At 35.7% G+C, this 21,996-nt stretch overlaps 1 protein-coding gene across 1 annotated transcript in view; it reads left to right on the top strand.

Annotated features, from left to right (window-relative positions):
- Nucleotides 1-10,010, top strand: part of TOR (target of rapamycin) — a 67,202-nt gene extending 57,192 nt beyond the window's left edge. The window contains exons 43-57 of the mRNA XM_086435290.1: nucleotides 2,788-2,901; nucleotides 3,012-3,203; nucleotides 3,496-3,576; nucleotides 4,639-4,713; nucleotides 4,800-4,866; nucleotides 4,950-5,110; nucleotides 5,835-6,008; nucleotides 6,088-6,216; nucleotides 6,358-6,441; nucleotides 6,537-6,598; nucleotides 6,702-6,774; nucleotides 6,967-7,101; nucleotides 9,084-9,257; nucleotides 9,369-9,640; nucleotides 9,719-10,010. Coding sequence (XP_086291416.1) covers nucleotides 2,788-2,901; nucleotides 3,012-3,203; nucleotides 3,496-3,576; nucleotides 4,639-4,713; nucleotides 4,800-4,866; nucleotides 4,950-5,110; nucleotides 5,835-6,008; nucleotides 6,088-6,216; nucleotides 6,358-6,441; nucleotides 6,537-6,598; nucleotides 6,702-6,774; nucleotides 6,967-7,101; nucleotides 9,084-9,257; nucleotides 9,369-9,640; nucleotides 9,719-9,737 — 1,812 coding nt within the window. The 3' untranslated portion in view covers nucleotides 9,738-10,010. The remainder of the gene's footprint in view (nucleotides 1-2,787; nucleotides 2,902-3,011; nucleotides 3,204-3,495; nucleotides 3,577-4,638; nucleotides 4,714-4,799; nucleotides 4,867-4,949; nucleotides 5,111-5,834; nucleotides 6,009-6,087; nucleotides 6,217-6,357; nucleotides 6,442-6,536; nucleotides 6,599-6,701; nucleotides 6,775-6,966; nucleotides 7,102-9,083; nucleotides 9,258-9,368; nucleotides 9,641-9,718) is intronic.
- The last annotated feature ends 11,986 nt before the right edge of the window (nucleotides 10,011-21,996 follow it).

Here is a 21,996-nt window from a genome sequence, read left to right as displayed (position 1 = left end):
GCGTAAATGCCAACGCATTACAAGAGCCTTATTAGATAGACTACTAAAACTACTAAGCTAAAGAGCAGAATGGGTGCTAGGGGAACGGGAACATCCAGGAGATACAATCCATTCACTTCACGTCCAGTGCCAATCGTCCTCTTCGACTCCAGATCCTGAAAGACACATGAGAGGAATAAAAGGTTACACTGCAGTTCAAGTTTTTGGTAAGATTACTAACAGACACCAGGTTAGTAGTAAGTTGAGGAACATGTAGTGTGTCAGTTAAAGATAAAGAGGATGTAACAGGTAAAAGACCTTGACCAGCTATGGAAGACAAGGAACCATCAGCTAGGCGAACCTTGCGATGACCAAAGCAAACACTATAGGTTTGAAATAGAGAGGACATACCGATCATGTTATCTGAGGCACCAGAATCAATGATTCATGGTGAGGAAGTGGTGGAAACACTGTTTGCAGATGCAAAGGTACCTGAGTGAGCGAAGGTAGAAACCGGCTGAGATGAAGCCTCTATCTGATTGAAGAATTTTCTGAACTTGTCAAGCTCTGCTTGGGATAGAGATACCGAGTCTGATGAGGATGTAGTAATGGAAAGAGGTGCTGAATCAGTAGTCGGCTGAGAAACTATATGAGCTGAAGATCGTTGAGACTGTTTACGTTGCTGATTAGGATGACCATGAAGTGCATAACATCGAGCCTTCACATGACCTAACTTTCCACAATGATCACACTTATGTCGTTGACGGGTAGGCATAGACCCACTGGGGGGTTGTGGAGAAGATAGACGAGTAAGCATAGCAAAGTGATCTCCCGAAGAATGAGGTAGGATAGCCGCACGACGACTCTCATCAGCCAAGACATATGAATACGCTGTCTGGAGAGACGGAAATGGATCCATACCCAATAAATGAACTCTCGCATACTCAAACTCATCCTGGAGACCAGCTAAAAACTGAAAAACCCGATTCTTATCCAGAATCGACGAATATAATGTCTCATCAAGAGGGTCCTTCCAGGCATAGGACGAGGAATAAAAAGTTAATTCTTCCCACTGAGCACGTAGCTGTGATATGTAGGTAGTAATTGAAGAGTCTCCTTGTGAAAGACGAGAAATCTCACGTTCCAAGTTGAAAATTCTGATATTGTTCTGACGTTGCGAGTAAATGCTTTTTGCAGAATCCCATATCTGTTTTGTTGTTGAAGAAAACATAAAGCCAGCCGCAATGTGTGGTTGCATAGAAGTAACCAGCCAAGAGCGGACCATAGAATCATTAGCAAACCAATGGGAGTAAGAACTGTCTGTCTGTGCAGGTTGTTTGTCCTCACCTGTGAGGTAACCGATCTTCCCTTTCCCTCCAAAGAACATTTCAACTGATCGTGCCCAAAGGAGATAATTAGGACCATCTAATTTTACTGTAGTAATTTGAATACCGGGGAAGTCAGTTGAGTGAGAAGAAGAACCACCCAATCCATTACTATTACCAGTGATGGAGGAGGAAGAAGTCTCAGAGGCCATCAAATAATCTGAGTACTTTAGTTGAAAGATAGTTCAAGTACGATGAGGGCACGACTCTCTAGGATAAAGTGACCGCAGCACCCTAAAGGTGACAATACACGATCAAAATAGATAAAAATTGTTATTAGAACAGTCCCAAACAGCACCTTGCTGTAATCACAAGCCTCCGTAGCTATTCCCAATAACTACCAAAACCCTCATATACCCCTTACGATGATCGAAATACAACAAATATTGACCGGCTGTAATTTCCAAGGATTATAATAGAAACTACTATGTCGTACAGGGTAGGGCTGGTGTTACGAAGAACAGACAGCCACCTACTACAATCGTAGAGGGCAGAAAACCAGTTGTTGTGATAAGGAACAACTCAAACAGCCACCCACTTGTGTCGCACAAGGCATATCAGCCACCTGATGGTGTCGTTTGCTCAAAACAATACTCCTATTGTAATCGCAGGGCTCACACAGCAGCCTCCTAGCATCGTAAGACTTTTACGATGCTGTTGTGGGTGTCGCTATACCTAAAACAGCTAATTTGAGGGTCGTAATGTTCAAACGATGCCAACATGAGTGTCGCAGGTCATCACAGGTATCACTGCTGTGATCGTAAGGTTCAAACGATGCTAATACATCATCGTTGCTACAACTACAGCCTGATCGCAGGCTTTGAATAGGTTTCAACTCCCTATCGCATGAGTATCCGCAGAGAACCCCCGTAGGGGTGATATAAAATGAAGACAAGGGTTTTAGGGTGCTGTTTTTATGTAGAGATGGTCGACTGAGTATGGTGTAGAAGAGGAAGAAGGTGAAGGTCGATGGAGGCTCTGATACCAAGTTGAAACAGAGAGAAAAAGGTTAATTAGATTAATTAGCCCTAATTAAGCTATGTAAATATTACATAAGATAACTAAACAAGTGAAAAGACTAAAATAACCCTATAGGTTTATTTAACAGGGTGGTGATCATGCTTTCTATGGATTGAGGTCAATTTTAATAATTGTTATGATCTATCTCCTTTAGTTAAGTAGGCTGCATACTGGTACACTTTTCAAGTCTATCATTCACTTAGTTTTTCTTCTTTGGAGAAATAGATGGGAAAAGGCCTATTACTTGTTCTTACTTATGATAACCTTTGAGAGTGATTTTTTTCTGGAAATGATTTGGTTTAGACACATTTTAACCAATTTTCTACTTGTTTCTGTTCGTAGTTCTCAATTATCATTATTTTTGTGAGTCACATAAACAGATGTAATTCTGTTCCTCTGACAGGCTCTTATGTACCCTCTTCTTGTGGCGTGTAAATCAATAAGCAACTTGCGTAGAGCTGCAGCTCAAGAAGTGGTTGACAAGGTTCGACAGCATAGTGGCGTACTGGTGGATCAGGTGGACAATCAATATATCATCAACCTTTTCTGTACTTTTCATGCTAGCGCTTATCATCGTACTTGTTTTAAGTAGCACTTGTCATCTTACTACGAGGTTATTTTAAACAGGCACAACTAGTGTCAAAGGAGTTGATAAGGGTTGCAATACTTTGGCATGAAATGTGGCATGAGGGACTCGAAGAGGCTAGTCGTTTGTATTTTGGTGAGCGTAACATCGAGGGGATGCTAAAGGTGTTGGAGCCATTGCATGAAATGCTTGAGGAGGGGGCTTCTACCATAAAAGAGAGGACTTTCATTCAGGTATTTCCATTATTCCTTGTGGTTTTACCCTGGGTTTTGTCCTCTATGATTCATAAAATCAGTTGGGCTGAGGATTTAGTATAGGTTTCTGGAACTAGCTTTCCTTACCCAATGTTTCAATATATTATTGTCACTGAATGTTTGATCTTAGAAAGAACTTTATACAAAAGTGGGCACAAAATCATCACTTTAAAGCCTTTTCAATAAACTCCTCACATAGTTTATGCATCCCGTATATTGTTGCTTTCTTGGTAACTGTTTTATCCTTATAAGATTTTTTTCATGAAACTAGGCATACGGCCGTGAATTGCTAGAGGCCTATGAATGCTGCATGAAATATAAGAGAACTGGAAAGGATGCTGAACTTACTCAGGTATTGAACAATTTTCCTTTTGTAGAATTTTTGCATGTTTTGTAGAAAAACTTGTTAACTTTTCATCACTATTATCTTTTATGTCATTTTTTACACATAATTGCAGAGGTGCCTAGAGATGCTAACTGGGCAACTGTGGCCTTTTATAATCCCTGTCCTTATATATTGATCCAAGGTTCAAAATCTCGTTTCGAGGCATTGTTTCTGTCAGGAGAAAAACCAAGATGGTCTCAACCGAAACATTTGGAGACAACTCCATACTTTCAATGTTTCGAGGTCAATTTTTTGTATCAATCTCTGCGGAAACCTGGCTGGAAACATGAATGATCTCGGCCGAAACTGGAATGGTCAGCTGAAATATTCTGAAACAGAATGAAAATTTGAACCATGTATGGACCTATGTTTCCAGGCAGTCACCGAAGGTACTGCTGGCACATAATTATTTGGTGCCCATCCACTGCTTTTGGGCCAATGTTGATCTTCCAAGTATTATGAAAGCATTATCTTTACTTAAGGTGATCACAGCATTCCCCCCCCCATTGATGGATTTGGGAGAATCTCTCTTCCAATACTTTAGCTTGATATTGGTGAAAGATGTCCGGGCATTTGAAGGACTGGAGACAAGTTACAAATAAATATTTTTTTATTTTATTTCACTGCTTTATGGTGCAGTTTAGGATTACCTCCAATGGAAATATGGGAGAGTCAATTGAGAAGGTTTGATCATGTGCAGCTAAGGCCATTGAGATGGAGCTCATTGGCTGAAGTAAAGGATTATTAAGAAAGTAGAGGAAGGCTGAACAGAAGGATGCTTGAATTTCAAGGTTCAGTATGTCGAGGAAAGATTTTCTATATTAAGTAGAATGGTGGAACAAGGTTCCAACCCCAAAATAGTTGACAATGCCTAGGTGATGATAATGATGATGACTTAATAAGTAATTATTAAGAGTTCATGTTATTAATTGTTTTCATTTATTATCTTTCTTATTAGCGGGGCTTACTGATCAGGTTCTCTTTGGTGCTAATGATATTATACTAATGGTGAAAACAATTCTTTTCCAGGCTTGGGATCTCTATTACCATGTGTTCAGACGCATAGATAAGCAGCTTCCAAGCCTTACAACCCTAGACTTGCAGGCAAGAATAATGCATATTATATTTATGGTGCATATGGTTTCTTCATGATTCCTTTGCTGACTTTCTCAAGTATTTATAAATTGTAGTCTGTTTCCCCGGAGTTGCTAAATTGCCGCAATTTGGAGCTTGCAGTGCCTGGGACATACCGTGCAGGTTGCTGAACTTACCGTGGTGCATATTTATTTGAGATGGACTTTAGTCTGTTTGGAACTGATGTGTGAACTTTTATGTCTTAGGATCACCTGTGGTTACTATTTCATCATTTGCACCACAGCTAGTTGTGATAACCTCTAAACAACGGCCTCGGAAATTGACAATTCATGGAAATGATGGGGAAGATTATGCTTTTTTGCTGAAGGGACATGAAGATTTGCGTCAAGATGAGCGTGTCATGCAGGTCTGCCTCCTTTCTAACAATTTATGCTGCGTATGCTGATAAAGAATCCTTTAATTCAGAATATTGGAATGATGAGGCATATACTGTTGTCTTATGACAATTGTTATGTGGCAAAGACACAGACACATGTACCAGTGTCAGACATGGTATGAAGAGTCAGACACTGACTTGCACAAACCACTTACACTGACTCATCTGTACAGTTTATTCCATATGTTAAGAAAGATTTTTTAGAATACTTCAGTTCATTTATGTGATGAATGTTTAAATTTAAATAAGTTGATGTGTATTAAAGTATAAAACAATTTACAAATCATCATGGTCAGCCTTGTCCTAAAGATTTGAGATCAGCTAAATCATATGAACAATTTGCAAATAATAGTTGAAAAATATTTACATGGTATCTGGTGCAGAAAATTCTTCGAAAATGGGTTTTTTTTGTTATAAAGAATAAATGAAATGAATCTGGTATTGACCACTCGGGTAGTGGAGCAGTGGTTCAGCGCCCTGTGTTGCTCCCCAGAGATGTGAGATTGAGTTAGCTACCCCCACCCTCCAATACAGTAGTTTGTGGTGGCTGGGCATATCCATAAGGACTAGACCTACTTCCAAAGTTGGATGGGGCATCTATGTCATTAAAAAAATGAATCTAATATTTCTATAATTTTTATTGTCATTCTTTGGCAGAAATGTAGTTTGTGTTTTAACATTTTTTTCACTTTAGCTTTTTGGCCTGGTGAACACTCTGCTGGAGAACTCCCGAACAACTTCAGAAAAGGATCTTTCTATTCAACGTTATGATGTCATCCCATTATCTCCAAACAGTGGATTAATAGGATGGGTTCCAAATTGTGACACCCTGCACCATCTGATTCGGGAATACAGGGACGCCAGAACGGTCTGTTCAACTTCATTGGATTCTTCCTTGTTATAGAACTCTATCAAGTTTCAACTTATTTGTTCCATATTTATTACAGATCACCTTGAATCAAGAGCACAAACTTATGCTAGCTTTTGCCCCGGATTACGATCACTTGCCACTCATAGCTAAAGTTGAAGTGTTTGAGCATGCTCTGCAGAATACTGAAGGAAATGACTTGTCTAGGGTATATTCTGTGTTCGTACCTTTGTTTGCCTTTATATTTTGTGTGCTTACCACGTGGTTTCATAGGTTCGAAACTTCCTGGAGCTTTGACTGGATATTCTTAATTTTTTTCCCTATTATTTGAATTTGCTATGTCATGTAGGTTCTGTGGTTAAAAAGCCGTACTTCTGAGGTCTGGTTAGAACGTAGGACAAATTATACAAGAAGCTTGGCTGTTATGAGCATGGTATGTGCTCCTTAGATGTATATGTAGTCTTGGGAGTTCTTCCTGTTTCTCAATTGTGTATGTGAGGCTTACAGATAAATTATACGTTGATCCAGGTTGGTTATCTTCTTGGGTTAGGAGATAGACATCCAAGTAATCTTATGCTTCACCGGTACAGGTACTTAAAGATTTGCCTCGTCTTCCCAGCAGACAAGAACAAGGAAGAATTGTTGATGGTTGAAAATTTGTAAATATTAAGTATCAATTCTGTTGTTTTGCAGTGGCAAGATCTTGCATATTGATTTTGGAGATTGCTTTGAAGCTTCAATGAACCGAGAAAAGTTCCCTGAAAAGGTATGCTGTTCCAAATGTTGAATATTTGCTTTGTACATAGGCTTCCCACAGTTGTATGGCTCTTAAGTTACTTCTGCTTTAATCGGTTGCTGTCCCAGCTATCAAACTTTTGTTTTGTATGCAAGTTTAATGGTTCTTTGATTACTCTTTATTTTATATGCTAGTTTATTAATTTTCAAAATCGTGAGACAGGTTCCCTTCCGCTTGACTAGAATGCTCGTGAAGGCTATGGAGGTTAGTGGTATTGAGGGAAACTTTCGATCAACTTGTGAAACTGTAATGCAAGTCCTCCGAACACATAGGGATAGTGTCATGGCTATGATGGAGGTATACAAACCAGATTACTTTATTTTTTGCTTCAATATTTGAAATTTTTTGCTCCCTTCGGATATTATATTCATTATCAAAGCTTTATCCCAAAAAATTTAGGGCCAGAAAACCATAATAGGTTTTTCCATTCAATTATATAAAGCCATGTCTTCCGTTAATTCAAATGTCTTTAAATTTTCTCTCACTACTTCAATTCACATTCTTTGTGTTCACTCTTTCTCTTTTAGAACCCTACTTGCATATTCTTTTTAACGAAGGCTGTTACAAGGTATTGAATTTTGTTTTCGGTTTCTATTTTGTTTAGTCTGTAAATAGAAATATTTCGATCAGTGTGCAAATTAATCCGAACATTGGATATGATGGAAATGACTCATTGTGTATTTGCTTACAAATACGAACTAATATGCTTAGAATACATTAGAATAAGATGAAACAGATGAATGTTATATGCAATTTTTAATTAGTAAATACTGTGTAATTTTCAAGTTCCTTAAAAAAAGAATATCTTGGTCGAAGTTACTATTCATCGAAATATTTCCACCAAAATATTGCATTTTTATACCTAAAATTTGATAGTTTCAGTCGAAATTTACTATTCATCGAAATATTTCGTAAAATGAATAGTGATTTCCACCGAAATATATACAAAAAGAAACAGTCGACTAAATTTCATGTCAGAACTTGTGAAATGGAAATATTTCAGTATATTTTGTGGAAATTTGTCGAAAATTAATATTATGGGTTGTTTATCAGTCTTTGTTGTGCACCACCAAACCATCTCAATTGATTTTTCCTCAATGTATGACCTTCGGGGTCTATTAAATTTTCATGAATGCTTTCATTCTATCTTTCTACTCATCCATCTCAACTTCTCATCTCTATTGTGTATAATCTGTGAAGATGTTACTTGATTGCCAAACATCCATCCCCAAAAGTATAAATAGTCTTGCTGTCATGTATAAAATTTTCCTTTCAATTTGATTGGGATGAATCAGTAACATAGCATTCTAGAAGCACATCTCCATTCTTTTCAATCTTCCCATCTTTATGGATAATAGAAGCAATAGAACAAAGGTGGATGCTTTGTTATTTCCTGGCTATTAATTTTTAGTTGATTTTCTGTTTTTTGGTGTCCTTAATCAAGTTTGAACCCCATATACATGTTGATTCTTCTTACTCTAAATCCCTTTGGACTGCAAAGAAACTCTATGGACTCCTAGTTTTATGTTCCCTCACCAGTTTCATGTCATCTGCAAATATTTACTTAGGGGCCTGTTCCAGAATATGCGTGTTTAGTTCATCTATAACTAGAGCAAATAGATACTGATTTAGAATCAATTCCTGATCAAATAAGAAAGCTGTAATTATAAACTTATGTCACAACTTGTTCTTACACTACTCACATCTCCCTCATACATATCTTGAATTTTATACATTTGGGACTAATTCCGATCTTAATACTCACAAAACTCTCTCTATAGCTACTTTTTAGTCAATAAAACCCATGAGGAGATTCATCATCATTTCTCTGAACTTTTCAATCTTTTGTTGCCTCAGTAGTTGACCTCTAGCATAGAGAACCAAATTAGTTCTTTGGTATCTTTGTTTTTTATCTTATTTTTTCAATCGCTGTTTCCAAATATTCAAGTGTGACTCAATAAGTTTGATGCCTCTATAAGTCTTTTAATCTTAGTCAGACAGGAAAATGCAATATTTCCCATGCATTTCCATACTTTTATTGGTGTTAATAAAATTTTAATATTGTTTAAAATATTATAATCAAATATTAGATGGTAAATAATTTTTTTGGATAAACGTATATTTATTAAAATTTTACAACATCCAAGGGAAAAAAAAATGATAGCTAAAAGCCTTGTGCTGATAACCGTTCCTGACTTTGTCCAGTTTTTCTGACATGACAACTTAATAGTTGTCCAGGGCTTTTTTAGGTACTTATTCTTAGTTTCATCTATTGTCAGGCTTTTGTACATGACCCTCTCATAAATTGGCGACTTTTCAATTTTAATGAAGTCCCCCAAACATCAAATTTCGCGAGCACTCATGCCCAGCCAGTTGTAAATAGCGAAGAAGCTGCACCTAGTAGAGAACTTCCTCAACCTCAACGGGGTGCTCGTGAGAGGGAACTTCTTCAGGTATTCCAAGTTGTACCTTTGAGTTCTAGAATTTTCTCAAGTACTGTTGGTTCTCGGTTCATGCCTTTTATTTTATTAATATTTTTTATTTATCAAATTGGTATCATGTAGGCTGTCAATCAACTCGGAGATGCTAATGAAGTTTTAAATGAGCGTGCTGTGGTTGTTATGGCTCGGATGAGTAATAAACTTACAGGACGTGACTTTTCTACCAGTTCCTTAGTGTCTGGTGGCCCCAGCTCTATCCAACACACAGTAGACCATAGTACCTTAATTTCTGGAGATGCTCGTGAAGTTGATCACGGTTTATCTGTTAAACTGCAAGTTCAGAAGTTGATTATACAAGCTACATCACATGAGAATTTGTGCCAAAATTATGTTGGGTATATATCTCGAACTTTTTAATTATTAAATTATCCATGTTGATCTCTAATAATCACTAATGTTTTTTCTTGTTTCAGGTGGTGTCCTTTTTGGTGACTGGATGGAAGAATCGATGAATTTATTTGTACATGGGTGTATGTACATAGATTATTTAAGGGACTGTTTTAAGTGTAGTTGTGAAACATGTGCATTCTACAGTGTGGTAAATGGTTATAATAAGAAGAAATTTAGAAATTAATCAAATAGAAGGGTAAAATAGGGCAAGTGTTTGAGATGGCTTACGTATGTATAAAGAAGATTATTAGTAAGCCAATGTACATGGTCCTTTTGTGTGAACTATTCAACTTTCCAGAATTTTCAACTTATAAATATTTCGTTCACACAACCTAAATTGAGATGTTCAGAGAGGATGGGAAACTACAAACCAAGTTACAAAACTTTGTGCCCCTATAACCAAATGTTTGGGCAGAATATTGCAGTTTTGGTTGAAACCAGGATGACACATTAGCCTCAAAACATGGAATGTTTCTGAAATTTTTTGGGATGTCTAGAAATGTTTTGATCTTAGATCGCTTCAGTTTTTCTCCCAACAGGTACATTACCTCAGAACAAGATTTTAAAGCTTACAATACACCACAGCAATCAAACCTCAAAAACATTTTTTTCCTTTTTTTTTTTTTGGTGGTTGTTGGATAAATAGACCTTTATTTCAACTTAAAGACTAAAACAAAGGGGTAGTAAAGTAAAAGTATGGAAAAAAGCATAAGAAAAACACAGACTCTACTACCAGCTAAGAAAAATAAAGGCATATGCCACTGAGAAAGAGAGGCAGAAGGACAAATTGATCTAAAATCAATCACTAGTTGCAAGCAAATCTACCTATAAAATCCTCAATGTGCTTATCTGAGCTCCCTCCATCCACAGCCTCTTTTCCTTCCACTTCTTAGAATTCCTCTTGATTTCCTCCGCTTTCACTCCTTCCAATATTTCTCCAATGCAAACTTGTATCTCTTCCCTGCTAGAAACTGTAGCATCACTAGCATGGGCACTCCCAAACTTGCTCCTTCGAGTGTGGAGCTCCATCCGCAAAGCGACACCAAGCATCCCACAGCTTGATGGAGCAACACCTCCAATTGAGGGGACCATGTCACCACCAACCCTTTTTCGATGTCTCCTCCACAAACTTGTTAGGAAGCTTTTTCTCTTCTGATGCTTTCATTGCACACAAGAAATTTCTCTCACTCTGCTTCAGGACCCATGCAAGTCCTTGGCAATCCCGAATGGCACATACACAACTGATCCTGTCTGCTTTGAGTTAAGCCACTTCATGCAGGCATCCCCATCTACCTTGAAGAGATTGAAACCATATTCTGTCATTTTCCAAGTGATTGTCGAAGGTAGATTGATGGCAGGGTTGGTCCTATGTCTTTGACAAATCCTTTATAGCGTGCCTTTATTTTATACATGTTCAATCCAATTTCAACAAATTCAAAGCATGATAACCTCAAAAAACTTCTTCTCCATGTAAAAAATAAAGACATCACGGGGGGAAAAAAACTGCATCTAAATTCGTCAAAAAGATGAAATCGAGCATCCAAATTAGGAATAAATTGAATCCTGTAAAAGTAAAAAAACAAAGAATCATAATAGCCTTACAGTCATAATATCTATAAGATGTGAAAGTCCCGCATAAGGTAGACTCAAGACTCGACCATGAAAGTCATGGACCAAACCAGACATGAAGCTGATTGTGAATCAGAAGGGATCACTTAATGCGGCAATGGACCTGAGTGCATTGCCATAATACCGAGCACACAGTAACCCTTTTTAGCAAGTCGTAGAAGAATATCCGAGAACCTCGGAGAATCTATAATAGATCAGAAACGTGCTAAAACGGTTATATCATATGTGGCAAAGAGAGAATACAAAATCTTACCAAAATAGGAAAATGCACCAAGAAGGAAACACCAAACAAAATCTATAACTAAGGCTTCCACCATGAACCTTCCTACTCTAACTGTTATTTTGTTTAATTGTAGATTGGCTTAACATCAGAGTATACCCACAAGAAACCGACAAAACAGCTGCAAGATACTACTCAAGGCAAGGTAGAAGGTTCTCAAGAAAAATCCCCCCACAAGAACCATAAATTCACGATATCTAAAGTGAATTATTTTTTGCTCACAGAAAAATCAATTCGGATTTCAAAGAATTTTGGATCAGCCATTCTATTTCACAGAATCCCAGATCAATCAATCTCACATGAGACCGTGTATGATGACGGCATCCCAAGTTACAAAACTGCTCTCGTTAGGCTTCGTGCAATTGGTCATCCATGATTTTGTGAAATCCCAATTAACATTTCTGTGAGCAAAAAAATCTCTCATTTAAGTGAAAGAAAAAGGGAAATTACCCGAATAATATATGTGGAGGTGTTTTTTGTGATACACCTCAAGATCGTGATTTGAATTAAGACCACACCATTAAATCTACAAAATAATAGAAAATTAAAGAAAATAGAGATCACCAAAAGATTTTTTTCATAATTCGATAAATGTGCCTACATCCACAAGCTCGGCTCGGAGAGCCGTTCTATAAATCTCCATGTTAGATGATTTTTCCCCTCTTTCTTACTCTCCTCTTCTTTCCCTCCCCTTTACAGTGGCCTTAGCCCAATTTTAAATAGAAAAACATAACCTTAATCCTCATTAAGTTACAATTTCCACTTTTACCCCATACAAATAAAATAATTATCAAAAGGGAAGAATTCTCCCAAATTGGGATTCTTCTAATTTCACCAAAACCTTGTCACATGTTTGCTTGAGATGTGTGTTGATGGTGAGAATGAATGGTTTAGATGGGAGTGAATTTTTATTCCTTCACAATAGCCCTTCTCGAAGGTGAAAATGGATGTATCGATATTTGTTCTCAAGAAATCCTTTTGGCTTGAGTGAATATCATTCTTGATTTTCGAACTAGTATGATTCTTGAACTTCTGAACTATCTTCTTCCCTATTTAGTGCAATTTTGATCTTCTACTTAGTCGAACTTCTATAAAAAGTCGATGCTTCAATAATAAAATTGACTATCCTACAAATCGAGCTTGGTTCCTTGAATCAACCAAGACTTTGATAAATGAGAGAAGAATCGACCAACGTCCTATGTTGGGCTTAAAACTCAGAATGATCCAAGACTTTGATAAATAATAAAAGAATCGACTAAAGCCTAGACTAGGCTTGGATCCTATAATGATTCAAGCCTTAGAAAATAATAGAAGAATCAACCGCAGTCCAAAATCAGAGTTGGATCTTAAAACGATCTAAGACTTAGATAATAGAATAACCAACTGAAGTCTTAGATCAAGCTTAATAGATCCCAAAATAATTTAAGACTCAAATAAATAATAGAATAACCGATCAAAATCTTAGATCGAACTTGAATCCCAAAACAATCCAAAATTTTAATAAATAATAGAATCGAGCTTAAACCTTAAACCTTTTTGCCATGTTCCCCCTCAAGAGCAAAGATCGATTTGTTAAACCGACCTTAACCTTTGTCTTTTCACTTCATTGAATCAAAGAATATAACTTATTTTGTTGAATTGATTTTCCTTTTCTTTTCGATTCGTTAAACTGGTCTTACATTTTCTTTTCGTTTTGCTCCTCCTTGGGGACAATATTTGGTTCATTGAACAGACTTGAAAAACTTGAACAAGTAGAGGCCAATATGATTTATTGAAAAATCCTTATAATATCACAGGTTCATAGAATAATCTTTGTTTCCTTATAAATTTGAAAGGATATGAAGTACACTTTTCCTACCTCACTGAAAACTTCAAAGAAAATAGTTTTTACTAAAATCTTATTGAAAATATATTTTTATGTAACCCTAAGTTCAAGTCCCTAATTATACTTGGACAGAGATCCCAAGTAGAAATTAACCATTATACCTCATAGTCCGGACTTAAACTAAGTCCCTTCCCCTCCAAGTATACCACGATGGGTCATAAATCAAGCAATAAACTAAACATCTTAACTCAACAGAATCCCAACGCTCGATTGATTTGGATACGAGATTAGCCCCCAACCTTATTTGTCAAGTCGATCAAACTAAAAAATTGACTCAACGTAAAGAAACCCCAAAAAAAATTAATTGCTCGGTAAGGTACACTACTTAATCAAAATGTTGAGCAATAAACTTGATTCAGCGGGGTCTTGTGAATTGACCAAATTTTTGATAAAAATATACTTTATTGTATAGTAAGAGTTTTTTTTATTGAACTGACATTTCCCTATTTAACTCGTCAAGTTGGGCTTTGTTAATCCCCCGATTAATATCATTTTACTCGGTCATGCCTATGATAAATTTGTTTCGCTTGAGTCGGACCTGCACTCAGCCCCCGAGTCACTTCTAGGATGAGTTAATTCAAGTAATAATTGGGTCACGTGTAGGACCCTTATCATGGACATGGCTTCAGCTCCTGAGCCATTAATTGGTTCGGTATGGTAGGTTACTTGACTCTATCAAAATCTTGAATAACAAATTTAATTAGAATGGAAAGTTAAAATAATACCTCAATTTTTTCTTCCACGACGGGCAAGGAGCAATAATCCTGGATCGTTTAATTTTGAGTCTATAGAATTAAGTTGGTAGTACAAAGGTGAGCGAATCCACTGAGTCACCCGAATTAAGGAGTCCGTACCGCAAGAGAGACACATAAACTCATTCGTATCAGAGTGGACCTGGTAATGGGATGGCTCACAAGAGATCTATCTACTTGACCATTTCTTATATAAACCTGTCCATATAGATTTATTAGCCTTGACTTAGTCATACCATAGATAAATTTGGCCATATCAAAAGATGGCCCTGTCAATATCATTGCCCTTAATTTGCATGGTTTGTTTTTTTTATTTTAACTTTTTACCTTTTGTTACATTATAGAATAGCCCTGACAGTATCATTAGCCTTACTAAACCTTTTTATCTACTACATTTGTTTTACCCCTTAATTGCTGCCACCATTAATATGAAAACGAACCTTCGTTACGGATCCAACATAAAAATAATTTATCTGCCTGTGTTAGATGATCTCCATGATTTGTAGAATTTCTTCGCAATCAATGTGAAGATTCCTCACTGACAGTTCGGATTCTTCCTGATTGATCCTAACATGCCATCTTGAAACATTGATCCTATTTTATAGATCTTCCTCTTACGATGATAGAATCTGAACTGACAATCAGCGGCTCACCCCCTAACAAAGCCAAATATGAAACCCAAAACCCGTGAGGGGTTGATTTTGGGGTAACCCCCAACTCCATGTTGAAATCTCAGCAGTTAATCGTGTTTTTTCTTGGTTTCCTAATATGAGCTTACTATTGTGATTTTTGTGAGTGTTCCTATTTTTTTCTTTCGGACGGCGCCAATTGTAGAGGTGTTTATTATGATATATTTCATAATCATGATTTAAATCAAAATTACACCATTAAATCCAAAATAATAGAAATATATATAGATATATATATATAAAAGAAATTTCAAATGAATTTTTACATGATTCGACAAATGTATCTACATCCAGGTTCAAGAAATCATTTCATTATACATGGATCAACAAGTTAAGTTCAAAAATTAGAGGGGATTTAGAAATAAATCCTCCTCCTAAGGTGCATTTGATAAGTTTTCCTAAAAACCATGTAAAATCAAACACACAAACTAGTAACAAAAAAAAAAGAAAAAAAATCTGGATGCAATGCACTCAAAGTGGAGGATTGAAACCCTCCTCCCACACCTTACACATGACACATAAGCCACAATCCAAGGGATTGATGTCTAAAATATCTCTTTTTGAAAATGGATAGTTACTATTTCCACACTAACTTTTACAAACACAATACAAGTTGTGGGCAATTCTTTAGTGATTTACGTAAGAATTGGTGTGGCATTAGTAAAAGTTGGTGTGGCAAGAGAAATTGTGTTAAACTTTCTTGGATTATGGCTTACATGGCATGTGTTGAGGTGTGGGTGGAGGGTTTCAATCCTTTACATTGGGTGCATACGATCTGGATTCAAAAAAAAAAAAAAAAATTGAAAAAGATTGGAGTTAGACTCATAGCTAGTTAGTTTGATACATTGCAAAGCAACATTGAGATTGTGGGGTTTAAGTCCACCTTATTCATAAAAATAAAATAATAAATTAATTAATAATGAAAGAGATTTCTGAACACCTGTGTTGATTGTTGCCACTCACTTCTTCCTCTAACTTGTGAAATTAGTTAAAAATGATCAAATCTGTTTTTATCAATACTAGACAATTTGAAAAAGTATATCTCAAGATAGTTGGGAAGCACCCCAGATCTGAACCCACTGAGGGCAATTCATAATTATCAAGTTTGGGTATGTTCAATTTACAATTAAATCATATTTTTTAATAAATTAGTTTATAATGGTTTGAAATTAATTATCCATCAATTAATTCAGTCGGATCTAAATATGAGTTTAATGAAAAAAAAAAAAAAATCAGATATGATTTGAACCAATAAGATCCGAATTAAAAATTCAAATGTAAATATGGGTAAACATATATCCGCCTAAACCCAACCCATTTTAAGTTTTACTGTCATTTGTCTTTTGAATGGCAAAAGTTTTGATGATATTTGTCTTTTCAAGTTGGACTACGACTTGGAATCAAATATTAGTTTAGATATCTCGTATTACTATTGTGGAGTAATGGAGGAGGAGAATGAAAGATGATGCGTATTATTATATCAAACCTAAAAAAGATTATGTAACTCATTTTAAAAATGGTCTGTAGGCTTTTTGAATTGTCTACCCACCACTTGTGAATGATTTGATGACATCGCTTGAAATGACTTATATGTATATCGTCATTTTTATAACCATAAACTATAATTCTGAATCACCATATTAAACCATTGTTGAATTAACCCAAAGCTCCACTAATATACAAGAAATGTTGACAGGATTATCACATGGTGTTGACAAATCATTTTTTTAACTAAAAGTTGAAAGAAGTGTGGTGGTTTAATTTTTTTCTTAATAGAGGTTCAATCATTTGATCACGTTTGTTTTTAAATAACTTAGGATTTACGAAGCAATCAGTGTCAGATTATATTGTTTATTATTTTTAAATGAAAATAAAGAAAATCTTGTCTTAAGAAAATCTGATGGTTCAATCCCTCAATTAAGTGTGTTTTAAAATAACTACGGTTGACAACACTCGATACCCGAAAAGATAATTTTTTTTTTTTTTTTCTATTAATTTTTAGATAAAAATGAATCTCAAAAGAATCAGAAGGATCAAAATCCAACCATCCTCTTAGCTTTTTCATCAAATAGGAGTAAATTTTTTAGATTAATGTAAGTAGATAAGTTACTTTTAGGTAAACTTTTCATGGCACATCTATTATTTTCATCTGGTTTAAGGACATTCTGCTCCTATTTTAATGAAAAGGAAAACACAACATACGTTTAACACTTTCAGAAAAAATGGAAATACTTATAATTATGTGGAAAATTTTCCATTATAATAACTATTTGTTTATCTTTTTTTACGAACTTTTTTATTTGTGTTTTTAATTAGGCAATAAAATAGGGTGGGGCAATGATAACCCGTTAACAAAATAAATAAATCAAACTTTACTAGTATTAACATTTTCTCTAAATTGAAAAAATTATCCATCAACTATACCACTACGTGAACACTGAAAAATTCGATAAGAAAATTTGACGGGCCAAGGCCCACGAATTTTAGAAAACATATTTTGAGTGTTAGGGGCGTTGAAAATTTTTATGTCCCCCAGATTTGATGGCTTAGAGCCATCGAATTTCTCCCATCTTTAAATAAATAACGATAATGAAAAATTCTACGTCTTAGTCCCTCAAATATGGGTTTTTTTCACGTTGTGTATTTTTTCAACATGGTTAATTACATATTCTTGTTTAAACGTGCCCATAAGATAGGTTGTCTTCCAATGTGTCTCTAGAGCTCCATTTATTTAAAGTGATTGAAAAATTCTCATTTGCAATTTATTGCATGAAAAGAAAAAAAAAACTCTTTTAATTAATCCGATGGTTCACAAATTATTCTCTTTCCATTGGATCTCTTCCTTCTTGGATGACCATAAGTCCTTTCATCTTCTTCCTCACTATCGGTTCTAGTATTGACTTCCACAACATCAATAACTTAAAGAGTCGTGATAAAATGACTCTCCCACGTGACATAATCAACTCCCTTAACGTGACATCGTTGAGACATAGAATCGCATATACTTATGATGTGTTGTTGTGCAGTTGTGTATTTTGAGGAGTACAAATCTACAGTTGCACATGTCACGTTAGGAGAGTCGATTGAGTATGTCACGTGGGAGAGTCATTTAATCATAACTCATAACTTAATGAAGAATGTCTAAAATTAGATCACGTTTGATGTGCGGAAGCTATAAACATCTTTTGAAAATGTTTTACAATGAGATTAATCTTTTCAAATATTTTATAAAACATTATTATTAACACCAATCTAAATAGACAGAACCCAAACATTTTGTAAATGAGAGCACTTTAGGCATGTATTAAGATCTTATGATTCATAAAAAGAAATACAAAATCAAACTGTTTGGATCAAATATGTATCTCAAGGAAGATACCTGACTTTCTAATATAAGATAAATCCCAACTGTTAGATTTGTTTTACAACGGTGGGGATTTCATCATGATTCTGGTTTCATGAATGAACTCCCATGGGACATTTACATAAATCAAATAGAGAGTTTATTCTTTTTTCAAATTTATATACTACCCACTACATACATCTTAATTAGTTGGGTAGAGAGGGTTGGTAGGTAGGCTGCTGCATTGAACTCTAATTCTAACATATTTTCTAGTACCGAAAATACCCTCAAACCCTTGGTAGTCTATACAGCCAGTTCTTCTAGGATAATGCAGGCGGCAGTGTACTAGGGGTATTTTCGATATTAAAAAAATATGTTAGAATTAAAGGACAATGTAGCTGCGTACCCACCCTGGCTTATTTTCTTTTATAAAACTAAAGGACCACTTCACCCAATTAATTAAGATGTAGGTAGTAGGTAGTAGGTAGTAGGTATTATATACATTTTCTTCGTAAATTTGAAAAAAGAATAGACACTCTCTATTTGATTGATGTAAATGTCTCAATGATGAAATCCTCACCGTTCGAAAACAAATCTAACAATTGGAATTTATTTTATATTAGGAAGTCAGGTATCTTCCATACGACGAAAACATGTGTGTGTGGCCAAAATCTATTGTAAAAGTATGTGGAACACTGGTGCTGTGGGGGATGCTTATAATATCTTACATGTGTGTGTGGCCAAAATCCTATGTTCGATCTCTAGGTAGGCCCACACGCACGAGCTTAAGCATAGGATGGTATTTTTTACGAATATTCGAGATACTCTCTAATTGGTCACATGGGAAATGATATTATTATTAGGTTTGACTCAGGAATAGGATGGTATTTTTTTTTTATGAATATTTGAGATACTCTCTACCAGGTAACATGGGAAATGATACTCTATTATTAGGTTCTAGTGACTCATGAAAAAAAAAAAAAACATTATCCCAAATTTTCAATTGCATAAGCATAAAATTCTATTGTCAAGATTTATACATATCTAATTAACACACATCTTGACGATATTTATCCCAAGGTATAATCTCAACCATTAATTTTTGTGTTTAATCGGTTGGGATCAAATGTTTTTTTTTTCATGAGTCACTCCTCACGAGTCATCAGAATATGACTCATAGTTAATACAAGTATCTTCAATTTCTTATCAAAACTCTTGCAAAAAAGGTTATTTAAAAAAAAAAAAAAAAATTATTCAGGTGGGGTTAGGTTAAGGCTGTCAACGGATACATATTCGATCGGATAGTGCTATATCCGAATTCGAATCCGAAATCTTTTAACGATATCCGAATTCGAATCCGAATCCGATCGGATATCACTAATGAATATTCGAATTCGTATCCAAATAAATTATCGGATATCCGATATTATCCGATTCGAATTCGAAATTTAATATTCGAAAATTATCTGAAATTTATATCTAAAAATATTCGAAATTTATATCCGAAATTATGGAAAGCTGCTTTCCAAGATTTGCAAGAGGGAAAGGGAGAATGAGTACCAGCAACGAGTCTAACCGGCGATGTCGTGACCGCGAGGGGTTGTCGACTTGTCGCCTGTCGGGCTGAGGCACTGAGAGAGATTCCAACGGTGAGGTGAGTGTCAGACTGCGAGGGATTGAGATCGTTGAATGGTTGAAATCTTGAAGACAATGAAGCCAGAAGGGCGATGGCCCATGGCAATGGCGATGGCTGAGTCGCTGAGTTACAGAATGGGTTCGAGAGTTCGAGTGTTCGACTGAGAGAGAGAGAGAGAGAGAGAGAGAGAGAGAGAGAGAGAGAGAGAGAGAGAGAATACATACCTGCATACTTGCCGGTCGGAGAAGGAGCTCGCGACCCGCACGGTCGAAACCCCAACCTCGATTTTCTTTGACTAGTTCGTGTAGTTGAGGATGAGAGAAGATAAAAAGAAATAAAGTTTTTATTGTAAAACAGGAATACACAGCATATGTATACATATATAAATATTTTGTTGTAAAACATGAATATAGAATACATATGTTATATTGGAGCGGATATTATCGAATCGGATATCGCAATATTCGAAATTCATTCGAATATTAAAATAACATCCGAATCCGATATCCGAAATTTTCGGATAATATCCGATTTTTCGAATTCGAATTCGAATTCGGATTCGAATTTCGGCTATCCATTGACACCCTTAGGTTAGGTAGACTCCCAACCAGATAACAGAAGGCCCTATAAAAAAAAATCGCCTTTAGCAAATTTGGATGTCCTATGTTTCCAAGATTCAAGATGGTGACATTTACTCTTTTATATTTTCTCATTAATTATAATAATAAAGATTTTGTACCTATTCATCTTTGCCATATGAAACATGCCTAGGTCTTCTAGAACAATGTAGCAGCCTACCTACCCCCCCTCATTTTCTTTTATAAAATTAAGGGACCACTTTACCGTAGGTTGGGTGTTCCATGCCCAATACGAGTAATGATTCTCGAAGTCACTTATGAGGGTGTACTCTCACTTACCTGATGTGCAGGTGTTGTACATGCCCAGGGGAGCGATCGATATGCCTTGATCCAAGCCTTAGCTCACCTGGTCTTACTAGTTGAACATAAATTCGAACACCCCCATCATAAATAAATAAATCAAAATATCCTATTTTCAACTTGTAACCAAAATACTTTTTTTCCTTCATAAAATCATTCATCTTCAAGCACTTCAACCTCATTCGGAAATTAATGTTAACTATCTAATTTCATCATTATTCCACGTCACATGTTTCCAAGCCTCTTTCAATCTCTTGTCATCAAGTACCAAAAATAAAAAAAAAACCTTTTATAAGAAAACAAACCATTACTTGTGGACTTCCATATCATTTTATCCTCAATGAAATCATTTTGTAAACGATTTTCATTAAGGAAATCTAATACCTCTTTCATTCTATTTGAAGTTGGCTCACCTAGATGCCACTTCCCTCCTTGAATAAAATCCCTCACCCTTTCCTCGGCATGGCTCCCAAATAAATGAATTAATCTATAACCAAAACGGTTAACCAAAGATTCCCCATTTAGCCATGGATCCAAACACATATAAGTATTAGCTTCATTTCCCTCATTGAATTTTTTATGTTTCAACATTTCCTCTCTTACCTTAAAAATTCCTCTCCACGCCCATGAAGCAACTTGAGGTGGTTGACAACACCACAAATCCAAGTTCTTCAAGTATTTTTGTTGTAGCCGGGATGCCCACAAAGGTTTATTCTCAATTAATTTTCATAAGGATTTCATCACACTAATTTTGTTCCACACCTCAAGTCACCAAATGCCAAAACCTCTAGACTCTATGGGAGTACACACCTTATTCCAAGAAATTAAATGGACAGAACTACCCAAAAAGGGACCACTCCAAAGATACTTATTTAGAATTGACTCTATTTTTTTTTAGGGACAATAATGGGAATATTGAAGGTAGAAGACTAATAAATTTGATATCTCCACAAAACAGATTTTATAAGTTCCAATTGGCCAGCATACAAAAGAAAATGGGATTTCCAATCTAAAATCCTTTTATACGCCTTATCAATCAATGGTTCACATTGAGTGGGTTAAACGAGAAGAAAAAAGAGGTACCCCCAAATAAGTTACAAGAAAACTACCTCTCAAAATTTGAGGCAAACTTGAGCAAACTCTTTGTTA

The sequence above is a fragment of the Akebia trifoliata genome, chromosome 3 (genome assembly GCF_017979445.1).
Source record: "Akebia trifoliata isolate Shusen 1 chromosome 3, ASM1797944v1, whole genome shotgun sequence".
NCBI lineage: Eukaryota > Viridiplantae > Streptophyta > Magnoliopsida > Ranunculales > Lardizabalaceae > Akebia > Akebia trifoliata.
This window is presented reverse-complemented; position numbering and strand designations above follow the sequence as displayed.